This window comes from Dromiciops gliroides, chromosome 4 (assembly GCF_019393635.1).
Source record: "Dromiciops gliroides isolate mDroGli1 chromosome 4, mDroGli1.pri, whole genome shotgun sequence".
In the NCBI taxonomy this organism is placed as follows: Eukaryota; Metazoa; Chordata; class Mammalia; order Microbiotheria; family Microbiotheriidae; genus Dromiciops; species Dromiciops gliroides.
The window spans coordinates 31,925,015-31,948,161 of record NC_057864.1 but is presented as its reverse complement, the minus strand read 5'-3'; the positions used below and the strand labels follow the sequence as shown (position 1 = coordinate 31,948,161).

Below are 23,147 nucleotides of genomic sequence, written 5' to 3'. Positions count from 1 at the left end.
GCTTGCGGGCTGTGGCTGGCCCAAGGACACCCCCCTGCCAGAGCCCTAGTTGCTGATCACTCGGGACAGAGACTCCTCCTTCTGTTTTATTGAATTCTGTCCCATCCAGTCTGTTCTAACAAGCATTTATTAAGTGCCGACTGTGTGCCAGGTTCTGGAAGTGCTGGGGATACAAACAAGGCACAGACATGGTCCCTGGCCCACGCTTCTGTCCTAGCCCCCTGCTCTCACCTCTCCTGCCTCAGCTTCCTTGATCTCTGGGCACCTGGTACCCAGCACAGTGCCCAACAAACTGGGCACCAGCTAATCACCTGCTTGCTGGTTCACAAGCCTCCATCTTTTCAACAAAGGTCTGCAAGTGCCCTGATGCCTCCTCAAGATGCCATCCTGTCTCACCTCCCCAAGCTTTATCGCTGCCTTTTGCCCATCAGTCATTTTACAGAACCTTTCCTTGGTGACAAAGTCGCTGCTGGTGCTTGTGAGGGTGCAGGAGGAGGGAAGAGGGAGGGGAGGGAGACAGAGGGGAAAGGGGATGGGGGCAGGAAGGAGAGGGAGGAGGGATTCCCCAAGCCTGGCCTTTGGGAGCTCTTTTACATTTTTGTCAACATCGCCATGTGAGCTTCCTCTGCTCTGGGTCAGTTCAGACAAGTCTTTCCGCTCAGTACCTGCTGCGTGTAGTGGGCCGGGCACCAGATGTGGTCTCAAGAGAACTGTAGGTTCACATCTGGCCTGACACTGGCTAAGCTGGGTTTCCTGGAAGCCACTTCCTTCTGTGAGCCTCAGTTTCCCTCATCCATAAAATGCAGATGACCACACCTGCAGTCCTGTCTGTCCTCCCCGGCTTCCTGAAAGGGCTTTGCCAGCTCTACGGAGCTCAAGAAATGTCCACCATCCTTATTCTTTCTAGATTTCTGCCGCCACAGAAAGTGTCAGTCACCATGAATACTTTGGAGCATCTGCCCAGTCCTGGGGGGCTCTGGGGCAATGGCAGCGGGAGGCTGTTGGCATTCCTGGCCGATGGAGGGGCCTCCCCCTTAATCCTAACTGTTTTCCAGAAAGCCCCCGCCTGCTCTGTCTCTTTCCTTTTCTCACATGCTTCTCGTAGTCCACGTCTATTGGCTACAGCTCAAAGATGCCCCCATCCCACCTCACCCAGGGAGGACTGCCTCTGGTCTCTGCTCCAAGGATTCTCCCAAGCCATTGCGGGGCCTGTCCCAGCCTCCTGGCCCTTCCTGGCTGACCCCTTCTCTGTTTCTCTCCAGACCCAGCCTCCAGTTTAAGTCAAACTTCTACATGCTGGGGGCTGCAGTTACAGAAACAAAACCCAACCAGGCCCTCTCTGCAGGAGCCAGCGGCCCACCCTGGCCCAAGGTCTCATCCACCTACTGGACTCCAGAGGGCCCTCCCAGCCAAACCTTGTCCCTCCCTTGTCGACTCTCCCGTCTCGGTCACTGACATCACCCTTCGCTCTGCCTCCAGTCCATCACTGAGGTCAGTCACTGTCCTTCTGTCTAATCCTGGGTCTCCCTAGGCCTTCCCGTGACTGTGTGTGTTGCTCCCGAGACAAGCCTCTTCTGGCGGCCCTTTCACCAGCTGGGCCCTCCTCCCTGTCCTCAGCCTGTCCTGGCTCTGGCTCCCTGGGGGATTAGTCTGCACAGCCACTCAAGGACTCACCGCTCAATTTCCTTCTCATTCCCCTCTCTCCGAAAGCGCTCGATGTAGTCCTTGCTCTGGCGCTCCTGAGTCTGGCACTGCTCCTCAAATATCTTAATTGTTTCATTAAAAGCTTCTATCGCAGTCCTCTTCATTTGAATTTCCTATGGGAGTAAAGAAAAACATGGAACATGTTCAGCGGTGATGGCGCCCTAGCTGCGGCTGAGCCCGAGGAGGGGGCACTAACTGGGAAGCGGGGACAGTGAAAGTGTTTCTTTAGCTCAGAGCGGAGGAATCACTTCAGACAATCACAACTACAACAACAAAGAGGCATTGGTGTCTCTTTACTTAGACTATCTCCTTGGATCTTCTCCCCATTACAGATGAGAAAACTGAAGCCTCAGGGGTCAAGGGTCAAGGGTCTCACAGCAATTAAGGGTCTGAGGCTGCATTTGAATCTGTCTCTACCTGAATGCCTAAGGGACCACTTGAACTGGGTCTACAAACCAATCCCGTGCTTTGGTTAGTTTGGGATTATTTGTGGTTTTTGAGGAGAGGGATGGAGAAGTCATTAAGGGGAAGGGGAAGGGGAAGAGGGAGCTAGGATGTTCCCCAAGAGGCCATTGAAACACTAAATTAAGGATGGGGTTTGGGGGCCTCTGCTACTTTGTCCATCCTTTTGTTCATCCATTACATCTATACGCACACGCATACATACACATGTATACATTTATGTATATGTGCATACACCTACTTTATTCCAAACTTAAACACCCGATAAAAAGGGCACTTCCCTATATGGAGCAGAACAGGAAAAAGGGGTGCAAATGGACCCCCAGATCTCTATTGGAAAAGCAGTTTGCTTTTCTTTTTAAGCATGTGAGGAATCCCACCTCGAGCTTTCCCAGCTGGCCGGCTTGTCTGTGCTCCTTTCTGGCTTTCCTTCGGCTCCCTTTGGGCAGTATTTCAGCAGACAGCTCTCGAGGACTTTGGTCTGGGCTCCCAGGCTTCTCTCCATCCCCTCTGCCCTCACAGCCCTCACACACGGCCTCCCTGGCTCCCAGACTCCTGTCACACAGAGCTGGGCATACCCTTGTGCTCTGGAAATCACCCCCAAGGCACCGCCTACTTCCCCTTCTCCTTCCAACGAGGAGAATGGATCACCGCCCTTGCAGTCACCCAGACGTGGTCCTAAATTCTACCCTCTTGCTCAGCCTCCACACACAGTGAATGGCCATTTCTTCTTTAATCTGCCTCCTTGGGCCTGGCCTCTGGCCCTGACTAGCATAGTCACCTCCAGTCTCCCCCTCTCCAATCCCTTTATTACACAGTCCCTCCCCTGCTCAAGAAGTCCTGGGAGTGCCCATCACCTCTCCTTGGACCTCCTGGGGGCAGATGGATGGCTCTGGCACCCCTCACTTCTACCATGTGACCAGCCCCTTCCTCCCTTTCTTCTTCTACTTGGGAGCTCCCACTCCCTGGATGCAGGAGCCTGCTCCCACCCACCCTGCATGTGCTGTCTGCATCCTCACCCTGAGGTCTTTAGGCTGGCTAGTGCCCCCAGTGTTAGGACTGAAAAGCTGTGCTTTGCCCTTAGGGGAAGTCTGGAGCTCCTGACGATAAAGCCACTACCCCACCCCCTCCAGCCCCAGGCTCAGCTCACTGCTCATTCACACCATCTAGCCCAGATAAGGGACACAAGTCTGGGTCTTTGTGTGGAGGGGTGGGCCAGATTCCTATTGGTCACATTCCCAAATGTGGTCTCCCAGGAAAAGTTAGATCTTGGACAGATGGAGTCACCTCTGTTTTGTGGGTGCTCAGTGTCCTAATGGCCCCAGCTCCCTGTTGCTGAATGACATCTGGATCCCTGGACCAGACTTCCACAGGAGGGAATGAATTCCACAGGTGGATGCCTGAAGGCTGGTCAGGAAGGCTGGCCTGAAGCTTGGCCCCCAAAGGAAGGATGGCTGAATAAAAGACTCCCTCATTTCCTGAAGGTTGGCCCCTATAGCCATGTGTGTGTGTGTGTGTGTGGGGGGAGAGTTGGGGGCTCAGAGTTATAAAAAAGACCCCTCTTCCTGGAAATTTAAGAGTGCCCACTGGAGGGTCCCCCAGGTGGTGACTTTGGTGACAAGGGTGGCCCTAATGCAGGCTCCCACTCAGGAGCCAGGCTATGGTATAATGGATGTCAGCGCCTTCTATCTGAACCTCAGTCATTACCCAGGCTAATAAGAAAACACACCAAGGGAACACGTTTGAAAGCATTTTCTTGGATCAGTGCTTGCCCAGAAGTTTATAAAGCTATGCCATAAACATTCCTGGCATCTTCCACATACCAAGCTTCCACATGGGTCAAATAAACCCAAGTTGGCCCTAACTAGGAAAGGCTAAAAAGGAACCAGGAAGCAAGGGGGGGAAGGGTTGGGCCAAAGCATTAACCCTCTCGGTAACAGAGCAATGTCCCCATTGGCAGCTTGGCCAAATCACCAAGTGTTCATTTGGAGGATGTGGGAGAGGGCAGATGGTCCTTGCCAAGGGGCAAGGGCAGCTGAAGGTTTTGGCCAGGGCTCCGCTCCTCTGCAGAATGGGGAAGACAAGCCCTGGGCCGTACTGTCTCCCATGAATACTGTGCCTCTGTGAGGTTCTGCCCCACACGATTGTGTTATTGCTGCCGCTGTTACTTCCTGAGCCCCTGCCATGAGCCAGGCCCTGGACCCATCCCTCGCAGACTCTCGGGGACTTGAGAGGAATCCTCCTCAAACTAGAAAAAGGCCTCAGCGTCCTTCTCTGTTAGAGGAGGGGGCTGGGCTCTCTGCCTCTGGGGTCTCAGCCAGCTTCTGAGGGGGACCCTCCCCTATCCCTGAGCCTGCTCCAAAACCTCAGTGAGGCACCCCCTGCTTGTGAAGCAGCTTCTTGCCTTCTGTGGAACTCGCCCTCGGTCTCCCCATCTACCACGCTGTGACCCTTCACAAATGTAGGCAGGGGCTGACTCGCCCCATGTCTCTTTCCCCGGCTGCCAATGGACCCCCATGGCCTGGACTCCAGGCCCTTCCTCCCAAGTCTGGTGCCCACTGGGGACATTCTCCAGCCCATCAACGTCCTTTTAAATCAATGGCACCCAGAAAGGGGTCTGAAGAGGGCGTGTGAGCCTCAAAGGAGCTGACGCCCCAGGCCGGCCATGGGCAAGCGAGTCCTTGTGAGCCAAAGGCAAGGGCCTGGCTCAACGAAGCCTCCCAGAGAGCCCGCCCACCTGCGAGGTCCTGGTGTACTCCTCATACAGTCGGTCATACTCCTTGCTCTTCTCCTGGAACTGGGAATGGTACTCCTGCAGCTTAGTGCCCACGGCGTCAATGTTGTCTTCTTTCACCAGCTGATCCTGCGCACAGGGAGAGGGCGATGCTGATGGCATGATGCGCCATTTCTCCCTAGACCCACATGGGTCGTCAACCAAACGCATCAGTCAACAGGCCACACGGGAAAGCGTGTGCCCATCCGTGCCCCCTCTGCCTATGTCTATCCTATACTCTTCCCGTGCCCATCCTGCACCCCCTCTGCCTGTGCCCATCCCATACCCCCTCTGGCCATGCCCATCTTGTTCCCCTAAATTCACACACAATTCACCTAAGCTCTGAAGCCTTCCCATTTAGTTCTCCTTATTCTAACATCGTCATCTCTGCAGTTTTTTCTCTAACACCCACGTGTAACCTGTCACTTTAGTTCAGTTTCCACTTGGCAAAGATGCCAAGAGATTGCACGCAGACCTCAGTGACGTCCTGTCTGGCTATGCAGGGCACAGACCCAGAAGGGGCCCACAGCAGCCAGGCTCCTCTGTCCGAGCTGCTGGGGAGGAGCGGAGGCTGTGCCTCTGGTGCCGCCCGCACAGCCTTACCTGCTGGTACCTGGAGATGGGGTACATCAACTTCACGTCGAGCTTGGGGTTGTACTGGGCCAGAGACTCATGGCGGTAGTGATTGATCAGCTCCACCACCGAACTGAATGTCAGCGGGTCTGAGAAGCCGTACTTGCCGTCCCGATGGTAAATCTTAATCAATTTATTATTGCCTCCCTTCCTGTAAAACACAAGGATGCCCACTCAAGCTTGCCTCGCACCATGAGTCACTTGGTCAGCCACCCACAGGCCTTTCACTTGATGGTGGGGTGGGGACCACAGGGAGGGCAGCAGGGCCAATCCTGTGCCTCCACCCCCCAAGGTTCGAATGGTCCAATATGGAACATAGTCCATCAGCTCACAAGGGGATACCACTCATCCAGGGGGTCTGTGACCTTGTCTGTGTGGATCACGACAGCCTGTAGGATCCTGTTCTCCCATGGATTTGCCACAGGGCATCTACCCCCTGTGCTGGGGGCTTCTCCTGTTCTGTCAGTCAATCAACAAGCATTGGGGGGGGCAGGGCAATGAGAGTTACATGACTTGCCCAGGGCCACACAGCTAGTAAGTGCCAAGTGTCTGAGGCCGGATTTGAACTCAGGTCCTCCTGACTCCAGGACCGGTGCCCATTCCACTGTGCCACCTAGCTGCCCTCAACAAGCATTTATTAAGCTCTTAGACTATTTGGGCCCTGTTCTAAGTGCCAGGATGCAGGTGTGAGCAAAAAGGGCAGTGCCTGCTCTCAGGAGCTTATGTTTTCATGGGGGAAGACAAGACAGAGAAGGGACCCAGGGGAGGGTGTTGGATGCTGGGAGAGTCCAGAGTCAGGAACAGAGCCGGGAGAGATGACTGTGCATGGCCTGGGCACTCCCCAGCTGGAGGAGGCCCTGGGTGCACAGGCATCTTCCAGGCCTGCAGACTCAGGAGCAGGGCCCAAGGGAAGCCCTCTTTTGTCTCAGTCATCTCCAGGCCTGGCATGTGGTAGGAGCAGAGGCTATGGGTGTGGACTGACTGACTCCTGGGTGAGAAGGTGGGTCTTTCAGAGAGAAGCTTCTCCTCGGGGCCAGGGCAGCTCACGGCCCCTCTGCAGGGTCTGTCCAGGAGAGACATGCTCACATACTGGCACTAAGGATGGTCCATCCAGTCGCAGTCTGGACAATCTACTGCACTTCTCATCCACTTGGTTTTTCCTTTGTGGGTGATCACAAAGTTCAGCCAGCGATCTCTGCAATGTCCCCAAGCTCGATGCACACAGAAAAGCGTGGCTGCAGGCCGGCCTCTGGGAATCCCTTGCCCCTTTGGTCTCTACCCTGGACAGTTTGATGTCAGTGCCAAAGCTCCTGGGGGAGCATCCATTCATCTCTCATCCGGGGCCATAACTGCTACTGATAATCGAAGGCTTGTGCTCGCAACAAGATTTTCTCTCTTGTTTCCTCTTTCAAAGTCTTCTCAGATATGGATGTCTGTGTGTTGTTACTTAAGGGATGCGTCAGAGGTGCTGGGTGAATTTCAGGGACAAAGGACAATATATCCACCCAGCAGCTCAATACCAAAGCCCCCTTCTCCAAAAGTTAATGAGGAGCTCACTTTCCCAGTCGTGGCTCACTGACTAAGGCAGGGTGAGGAGAAGACGGTGTCATGGAAAGTCTGGTGCAGAGGCTACCAGAGAGGACTTAGAAATCACATCTCCTCAGAAGGTGGCCCCCAATGCTCTGGCCAGACAACTGGGGGAAGGAATGTGGCTCAGGATCTCCTTGTTCATTAAGCTCCCAGGATGCTTAGTTCTGCTCATTGGCACATTATCTTGTCACCGATGGACTAAGAGTCCCCAGGAATGACTACTGAAACCACCAGCACACACGGCAATTCTCCTCCCATCCAACTTTCTCCCTGGTTATAGCTTTTGCAGTTTCATGTACATTTGACTAGGGTGAGATCACCTGTGTTTAGGCGTCAGATTCGGGTTTATAGGGTAGTGCAGAGCCAAGCTACATGTGGTAATCAGAGGCCGGCTGAGCTTGGGGTACCACAGCCTCGGAGGTGCCTAGACTCCGCCATTGGGCCCCATTTTTCATTTTATTTTTGAAGAAGCTGGGGGGGGGGACACGTCCCAACATAGCTCCCTGAGAGCACACCCCAGTGAACAGAGAGCAGCTGTGTCACTTGTGAGCTGTGGGACCTGGGTCTTCCTCTCTGAGTCTGTCTCCTCATCGATGGAATGGATGTGTAAAGACTGTCCTTCCCCCAGCTCCCTCCCTCCATGCCAAGGCTGCCAAGCGCTCCAGGGATGGGAGCTTTTCCCATTGGGGGGTGCACTGCTCAGTCACGCCAGCGCCTCTGTGGCTCTGCTGGGGCACACTTAACATTGGCTGTGCAACCTGCAGCCGATGCACTGAATGCAGATGAGAAAGCTGAACAGACAGGCTGGCAGAACACAGCTCCAGGTGGGCTTTACCTGCCTACCTCTGCCTTCTTAGACCCATTTTACAGAGGGGGAAGGAGAAGACTTCTAATCCAGGCCTTTTGTTCCCAAAACCCACAGTTTCCTCCCTAAGAAGTCTGAGGGAGTAATGAATGGGACTCTGCTCATCAACTGCCTTATTGGACATCTGGGATTTGAGCCCAACAGCCTTTCCTGGCTGGGGCTGAGGATTTGGGGAATCTTCTCTGTAGAGGTGACTGTGAAGGCAGGGGAGAGGACAGAGCCACAGGAACGGGGCAGGGGACTGAGGAACACAGGCCTGGCAGAGGAGTGCCTTGTCCCTGCCGTGTATGCTAAGTGCCTCTGGCCTCCTGTAGGGAGCCGGTTCAGGGAAGCTGACTCCTGCTAAACATAAAGGAAATACTTTCTAACAAAGAGGGCTGGATGGCAGTGAAATGGGCTAGTGAGCCCCCAGTCACTAAAAGTGTGCAAGTAAAGTTGTCCGACTACCTGTCAGGAATGCTGCAAGACAGCTTCTGGCCTGGAGGGGTGGGTGACTCAGAGGGGCTCCGAGGCCTTTTCCAGCTCTGATTCTATTTTCAGAATCCCAGTGGACCCAGAAGGAGGCAGAAGAAGGAGGCTGGCCAGGTGAGGCCTCCGGGCCTCTGCCTCCAGTAGTACTGTGACCTCAGGCAACAAACGGCCATTAAGCTCCTAAAGACCTCACATTTCCAAAATGGTAAAGGCCAGCCTCTCACCAAAAGGACAGAGACAGATGCACACAGTGTTGGGGGGCTGGGGAATCAGGAAAGGCTTCCTGAATGAAGGAGGAGGCCCCAGAGCTGAGCCTTGACAGGAGGCAGGGATAGCTTTAGGAGGTGAAAGGGAAGAGGAAGAGAATTCCTGGCATGGGGCACAGGCTAGGCAAAGGTGTGGAGGGAGGAGATAAGAGTGCTGTGGACAAGGCACAGCTGCAGGTGAGCCCAACTGGGACCAAGTGGAAGAGTCTGCAAGGACAGTATCATAAGGTTGTGGGGAGCCACTGGATCTTCAGGAGGGGGGCGGATCCCCAGGCAGATGTTTGTCTTTGGGTTCTGCCTCTCCCTATCCAGGCTGCTGAAGCTCCGTGAGGGCCAGCACTGAGAACAAACTTGGGCCACATCAAGAGAAGCCTCTGACTGTGGATGAGGAAGGTGATGGTACCCCTCCCCGAGCCTGGTCAGACCTCGTAGGGCATCATCCTTTGGGATGGAAGGAGAAGGCCGGCCCAGGTCCAGGGATGAGCTGCAGGGCCTCGAGAAGAGAGGCCTGGCTTGGGGCATGAGAGCCGGCTGTGCTGGGAAAGCGGAGGCTGGGTCACAGACAGGCAGGTAAGCAGGGCTGTCTCCAGGGGTGGGTCCTGCTGGGCCACTGCCTGGAGGCTGGATGTGCAGACAAGCTTTGCATTCAGGGATGGTCTGGACCAGAGGCCACTGGGGACCTTCCATCACTGAGACTGTGCGAGTGTCAGAGATTTCATCTTTCTCTCTCCCCTAGCCCCTAGTATAGTGATGTGCACACAGCTGGTGCTTAATAAGTGCTTACAGAAATGAACTAGTTCTTTCAGTCACAGCTAGGAAAGAGTCTGCAGTAACGCCTCCACACGGGTCCCCAAGGTGCAGTGAGGGGAACTCTCGCTCCCACCCCCAGAAAGGTGGGCGGCCAGAGGCAAAGCGCACTCAGGCCCCGGTCGAGGCAGGTACCTCAGGAGCAGAGGCGAAGGCCGCTAGCGTGCCTTCTGGCCAGCCTCATTAGAGGCCTGCGAGTGACCCAATTGACTGTCAGGAAGAAAAAGAGTCTGTCCCTCCTTGGTGCGTTCAAGATTTCACAAAGGAGACCCCTCCCCCCCACCCGCTTCCTTTTGTGCTTCTTAAAGAGCCTGATGCTGCAGCCAGAGGAAGCGCTGCCATTGTCCGGCCCACAATTGTCTGGACATTTCCAGGAATGTCTAGGAGGAGAGAGCACAGGAAGCAGGGGGTGGAACCCTGGGAAAGCCGCCGGTTGGGGGGGTGGCCGGCGTCACACGTGCCCACTCGCCAGCTCTGGCCGCGGTGGGGGGGTCGTGCAGGTGTTGCGACCAGGAAGGAAATGTGGAGGGTGGCTTGGGGTGACCCGCAGAGGCCTCGGTGGGCAGACCTCCCTTCTGCAGGCTCTTCTTTGCAAAATTGTTCAGCCCCATAGCCCCCAACAAAGATCCATGAGCAGCTTCACCATTAGAGCAGCCCCTTAACCTTAGCAGACAAAGTCCTGTGTGTGCTGCCTGGCCGGCCAGAGGTTGTGGTCTCTTCCCACAGACATGGCGAATCTCAGCCTTAGGGCTGGAAGGCCCCCTCCTTGGGGCTCTCCATTTCTTATTAGAAAGGGCTTGTAGGCCGAATCTGATTGGAGGGGAGCTGCTGGCTCCTGTGCTGAGCTGGAGCCCCAAGATCACAGCGGTGGCTTGGGGAGGCAGTGTGGCCTAATGGTTAGAGAGCTGGCCTCACCATCATAAAAACCTGGGCTCCAGGCCTACCTTTGACCCACAGTCTGCCCTGGCCCTTGTGCCTATAGTCCCTGGCAGAGGGCTGACCATCTACCTTGTCGCCTCTCCTCAAGAACCACTGGGCCTTGCCCACTGTCTCCCAGAGATTACAGTCGAAAGAAGCTTCCCGAGAGCAGGGGACGGCTCTGCTTTTTATCTGGTCCCTGGCACTTAGCCCAGTGTTTGGCATGTGGTCAGTGCCTAATAAATGCCTCTCCATCCCATCCCATCCTGGCTGGGTGAGCCTGGTCAGGTCACCTCCCTTTCCAGTGCCTGGGAAGCTGCCAACCTGCATCGGTAGAGGGAGTTTCTTCACCACAAGTTCACGAGACCAGCCTATGTCTGATAAAACCCCAGCTAACAGGGCCCTGCCCTCCAGGGGTGGCAGAGCAGACCACACCTACCTCTTCTCTCCGGTCCTGAGGAAGAGGCCCCACAGGTACCAACCTCAGCCCCATTTTACAGGAGACAAGGGGCAGGGGGAGGCCGGGGAGATGTTCCAGAGACACTGAAGAGAAGGTGAGGGCAAGGCTTGATGGCAGAGGGGCCCATCGCCAACAGCTGGGGGTCCCATCCTGCAGTCCCTGCCCACCCACGGGCTCAAAGAAGCCAGAGTCCCCCCAACTCACCGCAGAGTCAGAGTGTAGTCTCCCTGCACCTTGGTAGATGCGTCTCGCACCAGGAAGGTTCCATCGGGCATGTCCCGTAGTTTGTCATTGACCTCCTCCCTGCGGAAAAAGAGCAGCAGAGACAGAGGGAACAGGATGGTCACCCCAGTGAGAGGTGGCAGGGTTAGCCTGCGGGGTGGCAGAAGGTTTCAGAGCCGGAGGCTGAAGAAGATGCTCTTGGATTCCTGGGGTCATCTTGTGCCGCTGGTCCAGCATCTCACCGGCATCCTCGTTGGCACCTCCTCCCCCACCTCCAGGGTTATCTCCATTATACCCTTTCATCTGGCTCAGCTTTCAGATGCCTGGGAGGTGGGGGGGGCTATTGTTTCTTCTGAGCCTTTGGGACTTTCTCAGGCAGGTCTGAACTTGTGCAGCTGCCCATAGGGGCCAGCCACAGAGAAAGGAGGCTCTATTTAAGCCAAAGGAGTGGCTGCTGGCAGCCTGGGAGCCAGGAAAGACCTGGGGTTCAGAGCGATGGGCAGCCTGGTCCTAGCACAGCTTTGCCCTTTGGCTCAGGAAGCTAAAGAACAAGCTTTTGTCCGCTTTTCCCAGAAGCGGGCCAGGGTCAGCCAGGAAAGTGTCACAGACCCAGCTGAGCAATCCCCTGATGTTAGGGAAGCCATCATGTTTGTAACTAAGACCTAGCTGTCTTATATGGACGGCAAGACAGTACTTGGTGGACTCAAGGAAAAATCCCTTCATCAGGCTAGGTCATTGGACCCATTTTAAGAAGAGGAAGGCCAATGGGGGAAATGCATAGTTTTACTCTAAGGTTTTTAAAAAAAAAAAAAAAACAGCTTTCCAAGAACAAATGGGAGAGACGTGCTCATCTGAAACCGATCTGGGGTTCACAGTGGACCCTTCCTCCCTGGGGAGGTCTCCAGTCAAGGTCCAGGCTGGGCTGGATGCCCCATCTGAGATGCTCTGACTCAGTCATCTCTTGCCACAGAAGTGAACGTTGTTCAGACCAAACCAACCCAAAGTGAGCCTTGCTCTTATCCTGAGATGCACAAGCAAAGCCTTGGAAAGATTTGAGTGTGGGAGTTTGTGTCTGCTGTCCCCGGGAAGCTTGGAGACCTCCCTTGCTGTGGAAGACACCACAGCACACAACAAATGACTGGGCCGTGGTGGTCACCCCATCCCTTTGGGTCCCCTCTGCTCCACTCTGCTCATTCCTTCACAAGTTCTAGGAGGAGCTGCTTCTAGCTAAGGTGGTCTTGGAGATTCCCTGGTCACTGCAGAGAAGTGTCCAGGCCTTCTGAGACCCAAGAACCTCTTAGAAGGGCAGCTCTGGCCAATGGGGAGAACCCTGAATTCCAAATGTGAACACCCAGAAGCCCCCACTCTTGGGCACTGCCACCACCTTGGGAAAGCCAAGAACCCTGGGACACCTTGGACATCAAGGCCTCCTCTTCCAAAAGGAGAAGAGATAACATGGCTGTGGTGTCAGGCGCTTCTACTCACCTTGAGATGTCTCCCCAGTACCACTCTGCGTCAGGGAGGGAAAAACCTGAACTGTCCTTCATCCCATTGGCACCAGCTTGAGTCAAGGATTTGGGAGGCTTTGGCGGAAGAGCTAGGAGAGAAGAAACAGGAAGGATTTAAGGGCCACAGATAGTTTGCTGCTGACTCAATTTCCCTCACCTCAGGCCAGCCCATTCACCAATATGCATAAAAAACCAAGTGCTCAACTGACAGACAAGGGCCTTGGAAAGGACCTGGGAACCTGGGGACACTCACAGCCGAGCAGGGGCTCCCCCTAGGCCCCATGAGAAGGCTTCAGCTCCTGGGGACCTCTCTCCCTCCCAAGGAGTCTCACTCTCGACAGTCTTAGCCTTTAGGCAGTGCCTCCTGATATTGAAATCTGTATCTCTGCCCCCTCAAATATCATGCCCCACCCCACCTGGACCTCTGCCTTCTGGGGCAGAGTGAAACAAGTCTCTCTCTTCCACTCAAGCATCAGCCCTTCTCCAAAGCCCTGCAAACAGCCACCCCTTGGGCCCCTCTCCTTGTGATCCAGTCACATGCCATGGCTTTCTACCTACTGTATGTTCCAAAGAACTGGCTTTTTTAGACCACACATGGCATGGCATGGCATGGCCCATCACAGCCAAAAGGACGTTGGCATTGAGAACTGCTTTGTCATGCTTCTGACTCATGCTAAACTTCCAGGCCATTTAGAATCTCCACTTCTTCATACAAAGTATTATTCTCAGGAGCTTCTTCTCCCCTTCTCTGGACCTTGGGCTATTTTGTGCTCAATAGGGAAAAAGAAGCACCCCAGAATTCTGCTGGGGATTAGGAGCAATTTGGGACTAACTAATTTTTTCTCTTCCCTAAAAAGAATCTCACTTTAACTTTATCAGAGCAGATGTTGGTCTTTTAAACACAACTGGCCAGAATCCCCCTGAAGCCACAGGTCCCTAAAATGAGCAAGATGACAGATGTCACATGGCAACTCAGCTGTCACCCACAAACAAAATGCTAGCTGCAATTTTCAAGACATTTTAAAAGCACCAACTTCCTAAAACCTGAATTTTTCCATTGGCTCCTGGAAGGGGAGTGCTTTTTTTCATCTGAGGTGATAACCAAAGAATTCTCTTTTAGCCTTTGAGCTGGAAGGGTCCAGTCAAGGACTCACTTGGGCCTGGACAGTCTCCACCTCTGCGACACACCTGACAAGTGTCCCCAGGCTTCTGCTTGTCACCTCCCAGGGAAGCCCATTCCCCTGTCAGGGTGAGGAAGAGTTTCCTCTCCCCAAGCCTAAATGTGTCTTCCAGTAGCTTCTACTCGTCTCTCCTTGATCTTCCCTTGCAGGCCAACCAAAATATTAGGATTTTTCCTGTATGGTAGTCCTATGATAGAATAGACTCTCTTGTGGGCTCGGGCCCACAGATACTTCCTACAGGGGACTGCCTGATTGACCCTGTTGTTAGTAAGCCCCACTCTCCCTGTCTCTCAGCAAGTCGACTGGTTAGCTAGCACTTCAGTCCTGATTTGTTTCTCTGACACCAAGTAGGCTGGTCAACTGGTGATAAATAGTTTTTAGTCATGAAAACCAGGGAAAAAAAGACAAAATGGCTCTCACTGCTGTGTATTCTCTTTTTCTTCTGAAGAGGGTAGAGGGGGGCTAAAAATAACACAGCTTTTAGACCATTCACCAATTTAACTATTGATGAGCTAAGTGTGAGATCTTTGTCCAAGGACCAATGGGAATATTGCTGGAGGACCTGAGCCCTATCAATCATGAATCCAAGAATCATTTTTGTTGTAAATGAAAGTAGAAAAAGGACACTGGAGATCAATGGAAGGATGACTCACAGATGCATCTTGGAGTTGGGCAAAGGAAGGAGTTGGAGGGATGAGTCACAAGAAATATTACTTTATGGGTCATCACGTATTGTAGTTCTAATGATAAGTATCTGTAAGAAGTCTACCATGAAAATTCTTATAACTTATAAACCAGCACTGATTACTTAGGACAAAATGGTCCAGAAATGCTATGAGAACTTGATGATTTCATGCACACATGGTAAAAGCTAAGGATGGGGAGAAACATATGGGAAAGCATGTTTCAAGAGAAAGAATGAGAGGCCAAAGACTGGCAGATTCTTTAGAATCTACACAATCACCTCTAGATCATGAATGAGTTCTTTAAAAAGAAAGGATTAATAGAACCTAGACATTGTAAGCACCAAACACAACCACAGGGAATGACATGGACTACTTTGTAAAATACATGAAAATATTTACTATGGACATTAGAGTTATCCCTAAGTCAGCTATCTGTGGACAGTCAGGCTGCTGACTCATCGGAACTAAGATAAAAATTTTAAACAAGAACAGTCATGAGAAAAGATATGGTGTACAATTAAGAATACTTGTCCCCTAAACTAAGATTAATTTTATATACTTATACTTACACTTACAAATATATGCTTATATATTTACGCTTACATTCATTTTATATATACAATGTATATGTTGTATCTGCCAATAAAATGTAAGTTTTTTGAGAAAAAAAGAATACTTGTCCCTGAGTCATTTGAACAAGTGATTGAAAATAAAAACTGGGAAATGGACGACAGAAACGACACTGACACCAAATGTAATAATTTCATCCAAAGTTAAACCCATGTAAATTGAAAGACTTACAACAAGGAAGCCAAAATACCTCAGAAAACGCCTTCTACAACTAACATCTGCTTCTCTTGCCAAATGGAAAGAGATGTCTACCCAAGGCAATGTCTGGCTAGAACAACTTGTTTGGATGATTACGAGTGGTATTAGTGCGTAAAGTGGAGGGGAGGAGAGGAGGGTGCTTCCAGAAGACATAACTTGAGCATCTGAAGATGAGAACTGAAGATGAGCATCTCCCAACAGGTAAGATGCATGGTGAGTGGGAGCTGACTGAAATACAGAGCCAGAGAAAAGGAGGAGACAAAATGTAGAAGAGGAAGGGAAGATAGAGGAGTCATGTGGCAGGAGCGAGGGAGGCCGGGTGGAAGCAAGAGAGAACTCCACACCTACCCTCAAGATGCTGGGAGAAAAGGAAGAAGGCTTCCAGTGTGCTGGCCAGAGCCTCGGGAACAAGTTTTGGGAACACATACACAAACGATGTGCAGGCATGAATGGATTGTGCACTGCCTTATTCAAGGGAAGGCCCACAACCACAGATCCACTTGAGTATTCCCCATCAAGAGAAACCCACTTTGGTTTTTGCTACAACAAAGAGTGTTGCTATGAGTATTCTGGATTTTATTTTTTACATTCTGAACTTCACACCAGATAAAATTAGCATTACCACATACAAAATAGAAAAAGATTGTTCATGAAGCCACAAATCTCTATTATGTGAAGCTCACTTTTCCTTTTAAGTAACTAATAAATTCAACATGTCCCTTTCAAAGCTGTTCTGCATATGCTTCTTCTGACATCCCTGTTTTCTACTGAGCATTTACAATGCTTCAACGAGCCTCTTTCTTTTGTTTTTATTGCGGGGGGGGGGGGGGACCTTACTGGTAAGTCTCTTCTTCTTCCCAGGCCCTTGCCACTGAAAAAAAAAAGGTGGGGAGTGGAACCCTTGTAGCAAATATGCACAGGCTAGCAAAAATAAATTACTATGTTGGCCATGTTAAAAAGTGTATGCCTTATTCTGCTGCCTGAGTCCATCCCCTCTATGACAGGAAATGAGTAGTGTACCTTTATTATCAGTGCTCTGAAGTTGTGTTTTTTAAAAATACTTAGGGGGCAGCTAGGTGGCGCAGTGGATAAAGCACTGGTCCTGGATTCTGGAGTACCTGAGTTCAAATCCGGCCTCAGACACTTGACACTTACCAGCTGTGTGACCCTGGGCAAGTCACTTAACCCCCATTGCCTCGCCCCCCCAAATACTTAGATTGATACTTTCTTTTATTATGTTGCCTAAATTTCTCTTATATTTCACCCCTGTCCCCTCCCAAAGAGTCACTCCTTACAGCAAAGGTTGTTGTTTGTTTTGTTTTTTTTTAAAAAGAGGGGGAAATCAGAAAAACCAGTGAGCACATAAAAAATCTGATGTTTTTTGCTATGCTCTACACCCCAGGACCCCCAAATCTATAAAGGAGCAGGAGCAGGGTATTTTCCTCTATTTCCTCTTTGGGCCAAGTATGTAATAATCGATAATTTCACAACAGTCGCTTTTGGTTGTTTTTTGGTTTCTGTTCTTCCATTCTCATGGTTGTAGACATTGTGTGTGTTGGCTTTCCTGGCCTTGCTGGCTTCATTCTGCATCTGGTCATGGAAATCTCTCCATGCTTTTCCTTATTACTCATCATACCTGTAGTTTCTTACCACACTAAAATGTTTCTCTTACCTTCCATTTGTTTAACCACTCCCTAAATGATGGACATTCACTTGGTTTCCAGTTCTTTGCTACCACAGAAAGTGCCGATGTGAATATTATAGTGTCTGAGAGATCTCCCTTTCTGTCCTTGACCTCCTTGGGGCATAAGTTTAGCAAGTGGGGCCTCTGGGACATCATATTCATTTTATTTATTTATTTTTAATCATAAAAGTACTTGATTATTTTCCAGTTACATGTAAGGATAGTTTTCAACATTTGTTTTCATAAGCTTGTTAGTTCCAAATTTTTCTCCCTCCCCGCCTTCCCTCCCTTCTCCCCAAGGCAGAAAGCAATCTGATAAAGGTTATATGTGTATAATCACATTAAATATATTTCTGTATTAGTCATGTTGTGAAAGAAGAATCAGAACACAAGAGAAAAACCTCAAAAAAGAAAAAAAAAACCCAAAAGTAGAAACAGTATGGTTCAATCTGCATTCAGAATCCACAGTTCTATTCTCTGGATGTGGAGAACATTTTCTATCATGAGTTCTTTGGAATTGTCTTGGATCATTGTATTGCTGAGAAGAGTTAAGTCTATCACAGTTGATCATTGAACAGTGTTGCTGTTACTGTATACCATGTTCTCCTGGTTCTGCTCACTTAACTCAGTACCAGTCCACTTAAATCTTTCCAGGTTTTTCTGAAATCTGCCTGCTCATCATTTCTTCTTTTTTTCTTTCTTTCTTTTTTTTTTTTTTAGTGAGGCAATTGGGGTTAAGTGACTTGCCCAGGGTCACACAGCTAGTAGGTGTTAAGTGTCTGAGGCTGGATTTGAACTCAGATACTCCTGACTCCAGGGCCGGTGCTCTATCCACTGTGCCACTTAGCTGCCCCCTGCTCATCATTTCTTAAAGGACAATAGTATTGCATTACATTCATATACCACAACTTGTTTAGCCATTCTCCAATTGATGGGCATTCCCTCAATTTCCAGTTCTTTGCCACCACAAAGAGAGCTGCTATAAATATTTTTGTGCATGTGGGTCCTTTTCCCTTTTGTATGATCTCTTTGGGATACAGACCTATAGTGATATTACTGGGTCAAAGGGTATGCACAGTCCCATAGTCCTTTGGGCATAGTTCCAAATTGCTCCCCAGAATGGTGGGATCAGTTCACAACTCCACCAACAATGCATTAGTATTCCAACTTTTCTACAGCTTCTCCAACATTTATTATTTTCCTTTTTTGTCACATTACCTAATCTAATGGGTATGAGGTGGTACCTCAGAGTTGTTTTAATTTACATTTTCCTAATCAATAGTGATTTAGAGCATTTTTTCATATGCTAATAGATAGCTTTGATTTCTTCATCTGAAAACTGCCTGTTCATATCCTTTGACCATTTCTCAATTGGGGAATGACTTACATTCTTATAAATTTGATTTAGTTCCCTATATATTTTAGAAATGAGGCCTTTATCAGAAATACTGGCTATAAAAATTGTTTTCCAGCTTTCTGCTTCCCTTCTAATTTTGGCTGCATTGCTTCTGTTTGTACAAACCCTTTTAAATTTAATGTAATTAAAATAATTCATTTTCCATTTAATAATATTCTCCAGCTCATGTTTGGTCATAAATTTTTCTCCTCGGGGCAGCTGGTGGTGCAGTGGATAGAGCACTGGCCCTGGAGTCAGGAGTACCTGAGTTCAAATCCAGCCTCAGACACTTAACACTTACTAGCTGTGTGACCCTGGGCAAGTCACTTAACCCCAATTGCCTCACTAAAAAAAACCAAAACCCAAAAAACACACATAAATTTTTCTCCTCTCCATAGATCTGAGAGGTAAACTATTCCTTCCTCTCCTGATTTACCTATGGTATCACCTTTTATGTCTAAATCATATACCCATTTTGGACCCTATTTTGGTATACAGTGTAAGATGTTGGTTTATGCCTAGTTTCTGCCATGCTATCTTCCAGTTTTCCCAGCAGTTTTTGTCAAATACTGAGTTCCTATCCCAGAAGCTGGAGTCTTTGGGTTTATCAAACAGTATATTACTAATGCCATTTACCACTGTGCCTCCTGTGCCTAACCTATTCCATTGATCCACCACTCTGTTTCTTAGCCAGTACCAAATAGTTTTGATGACTGCTGCTTTATAGTATAGCTTCAAATTTGATATGGCTAGCCCATGGCTGTGCATTTTTTTTCATTAGTTCCCTTGATATTCTTATCCTTTTGTTCTTCCAGATGAATTTTGTTATTATTTTTCTAGCTCTATAAAATAATTATTAGGTAGTCTGATTGGTATGGCACTGAATAAGTAAATTAATTTAGATAGAATCGTGATTATTATTATATTAGCTCAGCCTATCCATGAGCAATTGATATTTTTTCAATTACTTAGATCTGATTTTATTTGTGTGAAAAGTGTTTTGTAATTGTGTTCATAGAGTTCCTGGGTTTGTCTTGGCGTGTAGACTCCCAAGTATTTTATACTTTCTACAGTTACTTTAAATGGAATTTCTCTATCTCTTGCTGCTGAGCTTTGTTGGTCATGTATAGAAATGCTGATGATTAAGTGGGTTTATTTTATATCCTGCAACTTTGATAAGTTGTTAATTGTTTCAAGTAGATTTTTAGTTGGTTCTTTAGGATTCTACAAGTATACCATCATATTATCTGCAAAGAGTGATAGGTTTGTTTCCTCCTTGCCTATTCTAATTCCTTTAATTCCTTTTTCTTCTCTTATTGCTAAAGGTAACATATCTAGTATAATATTCAATAATAGAGGTGATATTGGACATCCCTGTTTCACCCCGATCTTAATGGGAAAGCCTCTAACTTATATTGTTTGCTGATGGTTTTAGGTAGATACTGCTTATTATTTTAAGGAAAGCTCCATCTATTCCTGTGCTCTAGTGTTTCATCATATTCATTTTATTCTCATAATTACAAGCTGCTTTTCAGGATGACCAGACCAATTCACAGCTCCACCAAAAATGCATTAGTGTGACTATGTCTACTATTCCCTACATTTTGGGTCATTTTTACCAATTTGCTGGGTATGAGGTGAAACCTCAGGATTGTTGTGATTTGCATTCCTCTTGTTATCAGTGATTTGGAGCATTCTTTTATGTGTTTATGGATACTTTGCCACTCTTCTTTTGAGAACTATTTACATATTTATATGTTTATATTTATAAATCTAACCACTCTCTACTGGGGAATGGCTTTTGCGCTAAATCTTTTGCTTCTGCTCTCTTCATTCTACATCACTTCATACAAATCTCCCCAGGGGTCTATGAACCTGTGCCTTTTATAATTTTTGATGGTACAATACCATTCCACTACATTCATATACAAAGGCATTAAACATTTGCTTACTGAATTGTACTGCATCTAGGGTTTTCAGAGATACTTGATCCAAGTTTTTCTACTCATTTAGCATAATTGAAGTTGTCTATTTTATCTTTGATGATCACCTCTATTTCTTCTTTGGTTAAAAATTCTCTTCCTGGGGCAGCTAGGTGGAGCAGTGGATAAAGCACTGGCCTTGGATTCAGGAGGACCTGAGTTCAAATCCAGCTTCAGACACTTGACACTTAACTAGCTGTGTGACCCTGGGCAAGTCACTTAACACTCATTGTCCTGCAAAAACAAACAAAAAATTCTCTTCCAATAGCTGTGATATGCTTATTTCCATTCTTTTCAAATTTAAAAAACTGATGATATGATGATAAAGCCTTTTATTTATGATTCAAGCCCTAGCACACATTCAGTTTTGGGGAAAGATTCCACGGAATGCTGAAAAATGCTGATTCTCATTGAGAAATCACCAATAGTGTTATTTAGTATCTTTTAAAAACTTTTTACCAGTAATGGTTTTTTTGTTTTGTTTTGTTTTCTTTCACAGGGCAATGAGGGTTAAGTGACTTGCCCAGGGTCACACAGCTAGTAAGTATCAAGTGTTTGAGGCCGGATTTGAACTGAGGTCCTCCTGAATCCAGGGCCGGTGCTTTATCCACTGTGCCACCTAGTTGCCCCCACCAATAGTGTTTTAAAAATAAATTTTCCAGGGCCTTGGATTTAGGAGGACCTGAGTTCAAATCCAGCCTCAGACACCTGACACTTAACTAGCTGTGTGACCCTGGGCAAGTCACTTAATCCTCATTGCCCTGCAAAAAAAGAAAGAAAGAAAAAAAAGAAAAAAAATTAAATTTTCCATTAATTTGTTCATCTCAATATAGTTTCCTTCTTGATTTTTCTATTAGATCCAGTTTTGAGAAAGGAATATTAATGGTTTTCTGAAACTGTTCTAGAGGCTGCTAGATACTATAATGGATAGAGGGCTGGCCTTAGAGTTAGGAAGTCCTGAGTTCAAATCCTACCTCAGATGTTGGACCCTTATCTGTAAAACTGGGGATAATAATAGCACCTCACTCACAAGGTTGTTGTGTCCACCAAACATGATAATGGCTTTTGCAAACCTGTGAGTGCTCAATGACTGTTCGCTCTTATTGCTCAGCATTTTTCTTTTTGCAATTCCCCTCGCTTTTGAAAACAAATCTGGAAGCTGAGCCCCCCTGGTGGATGTAGAATTGCTAGGGCAGCGTTTCATTTTTCTGTGGCACTTATAAACAAAATATCATAATAGCCTTTCTCTATTGACATCATCCATTTGTGCTGCTGCCTAACTTGAACTCATCATTGCGTTCCTCACTTTTTGGGCATCCACCAGACTTTTGGGTCTATCCCCTTGCTTTGATTCTAGGAGAAGAGGTGTGTGTCTACCATATGAATTTTTTTACATACAAATTTAAAAAATTAACCATGTCTAGCTATAGTTAGATACAAGGTTTGGTTTCATTGCTTAGAATTTTCTTGTAAACTGACTACTTAACATTATATTTCTTTTTTTTTTTTTTTTAGTGAGGCAATTGGGGTTAAGTGACTTGCCCAGGGTCACACAGCTAGTAAGTTTCAAGTGTCTGAGGCCGGATTTGAACTCAGGTCCTCCTGACTCCAGGGCTGGTGCTCTATCCACTGCACCACCTAGCTGCCCCAACATTATATTTCTATAGTTTAGCTTTGGTTTTGTATTAAGGAATGATTTTAGTTCCTCCCTATTTAGCTGAAACCCATCTAGTTTTACTAATAATTGAGCTCAGCTTTCCATGACATGTTTTAAGTCATAAATTAGTTTTGCTTTTATGATATCATATGTCGGGGGCAGCTAGGTGGCGCAGTGGATAGAGCACCGGCCCTGGAGTCAGGAGTACCTGAGTTCAAATCCGGCCTCAGACACTTAACACTTACTAGCTGTGTGACCCTGGGCACGTCACTTAACCCCAATTGCCTCACTAAAAAAAAAAGAAGAATATCATATGTCATTCCTTCCTTTAATTTTATGTTATGAAGCAATTCTCTACAATTCAGATGTCTATTCCTTGGCATGCAAAGGATTTTCTTTTGGCAACCGTATTACTTGTTGATGGACATTATAGTCCTACATTTTGACCACAACGTTTCCTGGTAAGTGAAACTTTGGGCTTCTTTCTGTGGGTTTTAGAAATCTGAATCCTTTGCTCTGGGCAGTTTTTTTGATTGATATCTTGAAGTTCGGTTGTCATGCTTTTCATATCACCAAGTTTCTTTGTTAGGCCTTCGATTGCACATCCTCTCTTGCAATGCAGTTATCTAGACCTCTAAGGCTGTCTTCTTTATCTTGCTTTTGGATTGTATCCTGCAATCTTGTCCCTCTTCATCTCTGCCTTCTACCCTCCCTGTCTCCCTCAGGTCCTCTCTCAAATGTCACCTTCAGCAAGAAACCTCTCCTAAGCCCTCTTGATCATCGCACCTTCACTCTGTTGAATAACCTCCCTCCTGACCCTGCGAGCATCTTGTATGAAAACATCAACTTGTTCTCATGTTGCCTCCCCCCTTAGGCTGTGTGAGCTCCTTCCAAGCATGGACTCTTTCTGCCTTTCTTTGTATTCCCAGTGTTCAGCACATAGTAGGTAAGTGTCGTTTTTTTTCCTGCTTGTGCACTTTTACATCAGCAGCCAAAGCTGTTACTCCTCTGGTAATGCAATACAGCTTCAGTTTTTCCTCCATCCTCATTTGAC

The 23,147-nt window shown here is 48.3% G+C and overlaps 1 protein-coding gene across 2 annotated transcripts in view; it reads right to left on the bottom strand.

Moving 5' to 3' along the window:
* LOC122754324 (phosphatidylinositol 3-kinase regulatory subunit gamma) overlaps positions 1 to 23,147 on the bottom strand; it is a 70,512-nt gene that overhangs the window by 6,697 nt on the left and 40,668 nt on the right. For both annotated transcript variants that reach the window (XM_044002639.1, XM_044002640.1), the window contains exons 2-6: positions 12,657 to 12,768; positions 11,154 to 11,252; positions 5,543 to 5,723; positions 4,904 to 5,029; positions 1,675 to 1,817 (exon numbers count right to left, since the gene is read on the bottom strand). In XM_044002639.1, the coding sequence (XP_043858574.1) occupies positions 1,675 to 1,817; positions 4,904 to 5,029; positions 5,543 to 5,723; positions 11,154 to 11,252; positions 12,657 to 12,768 (661 nt within the window). The remainder of the gene's footprint in view (positions 1 to 1,674; positions 1,818 to 4,903; positions 5,030 to 5,542; positions 5,724 to 11,153; positions 11,253 to 12,656; positions 12,769 to 23,147) is intronic.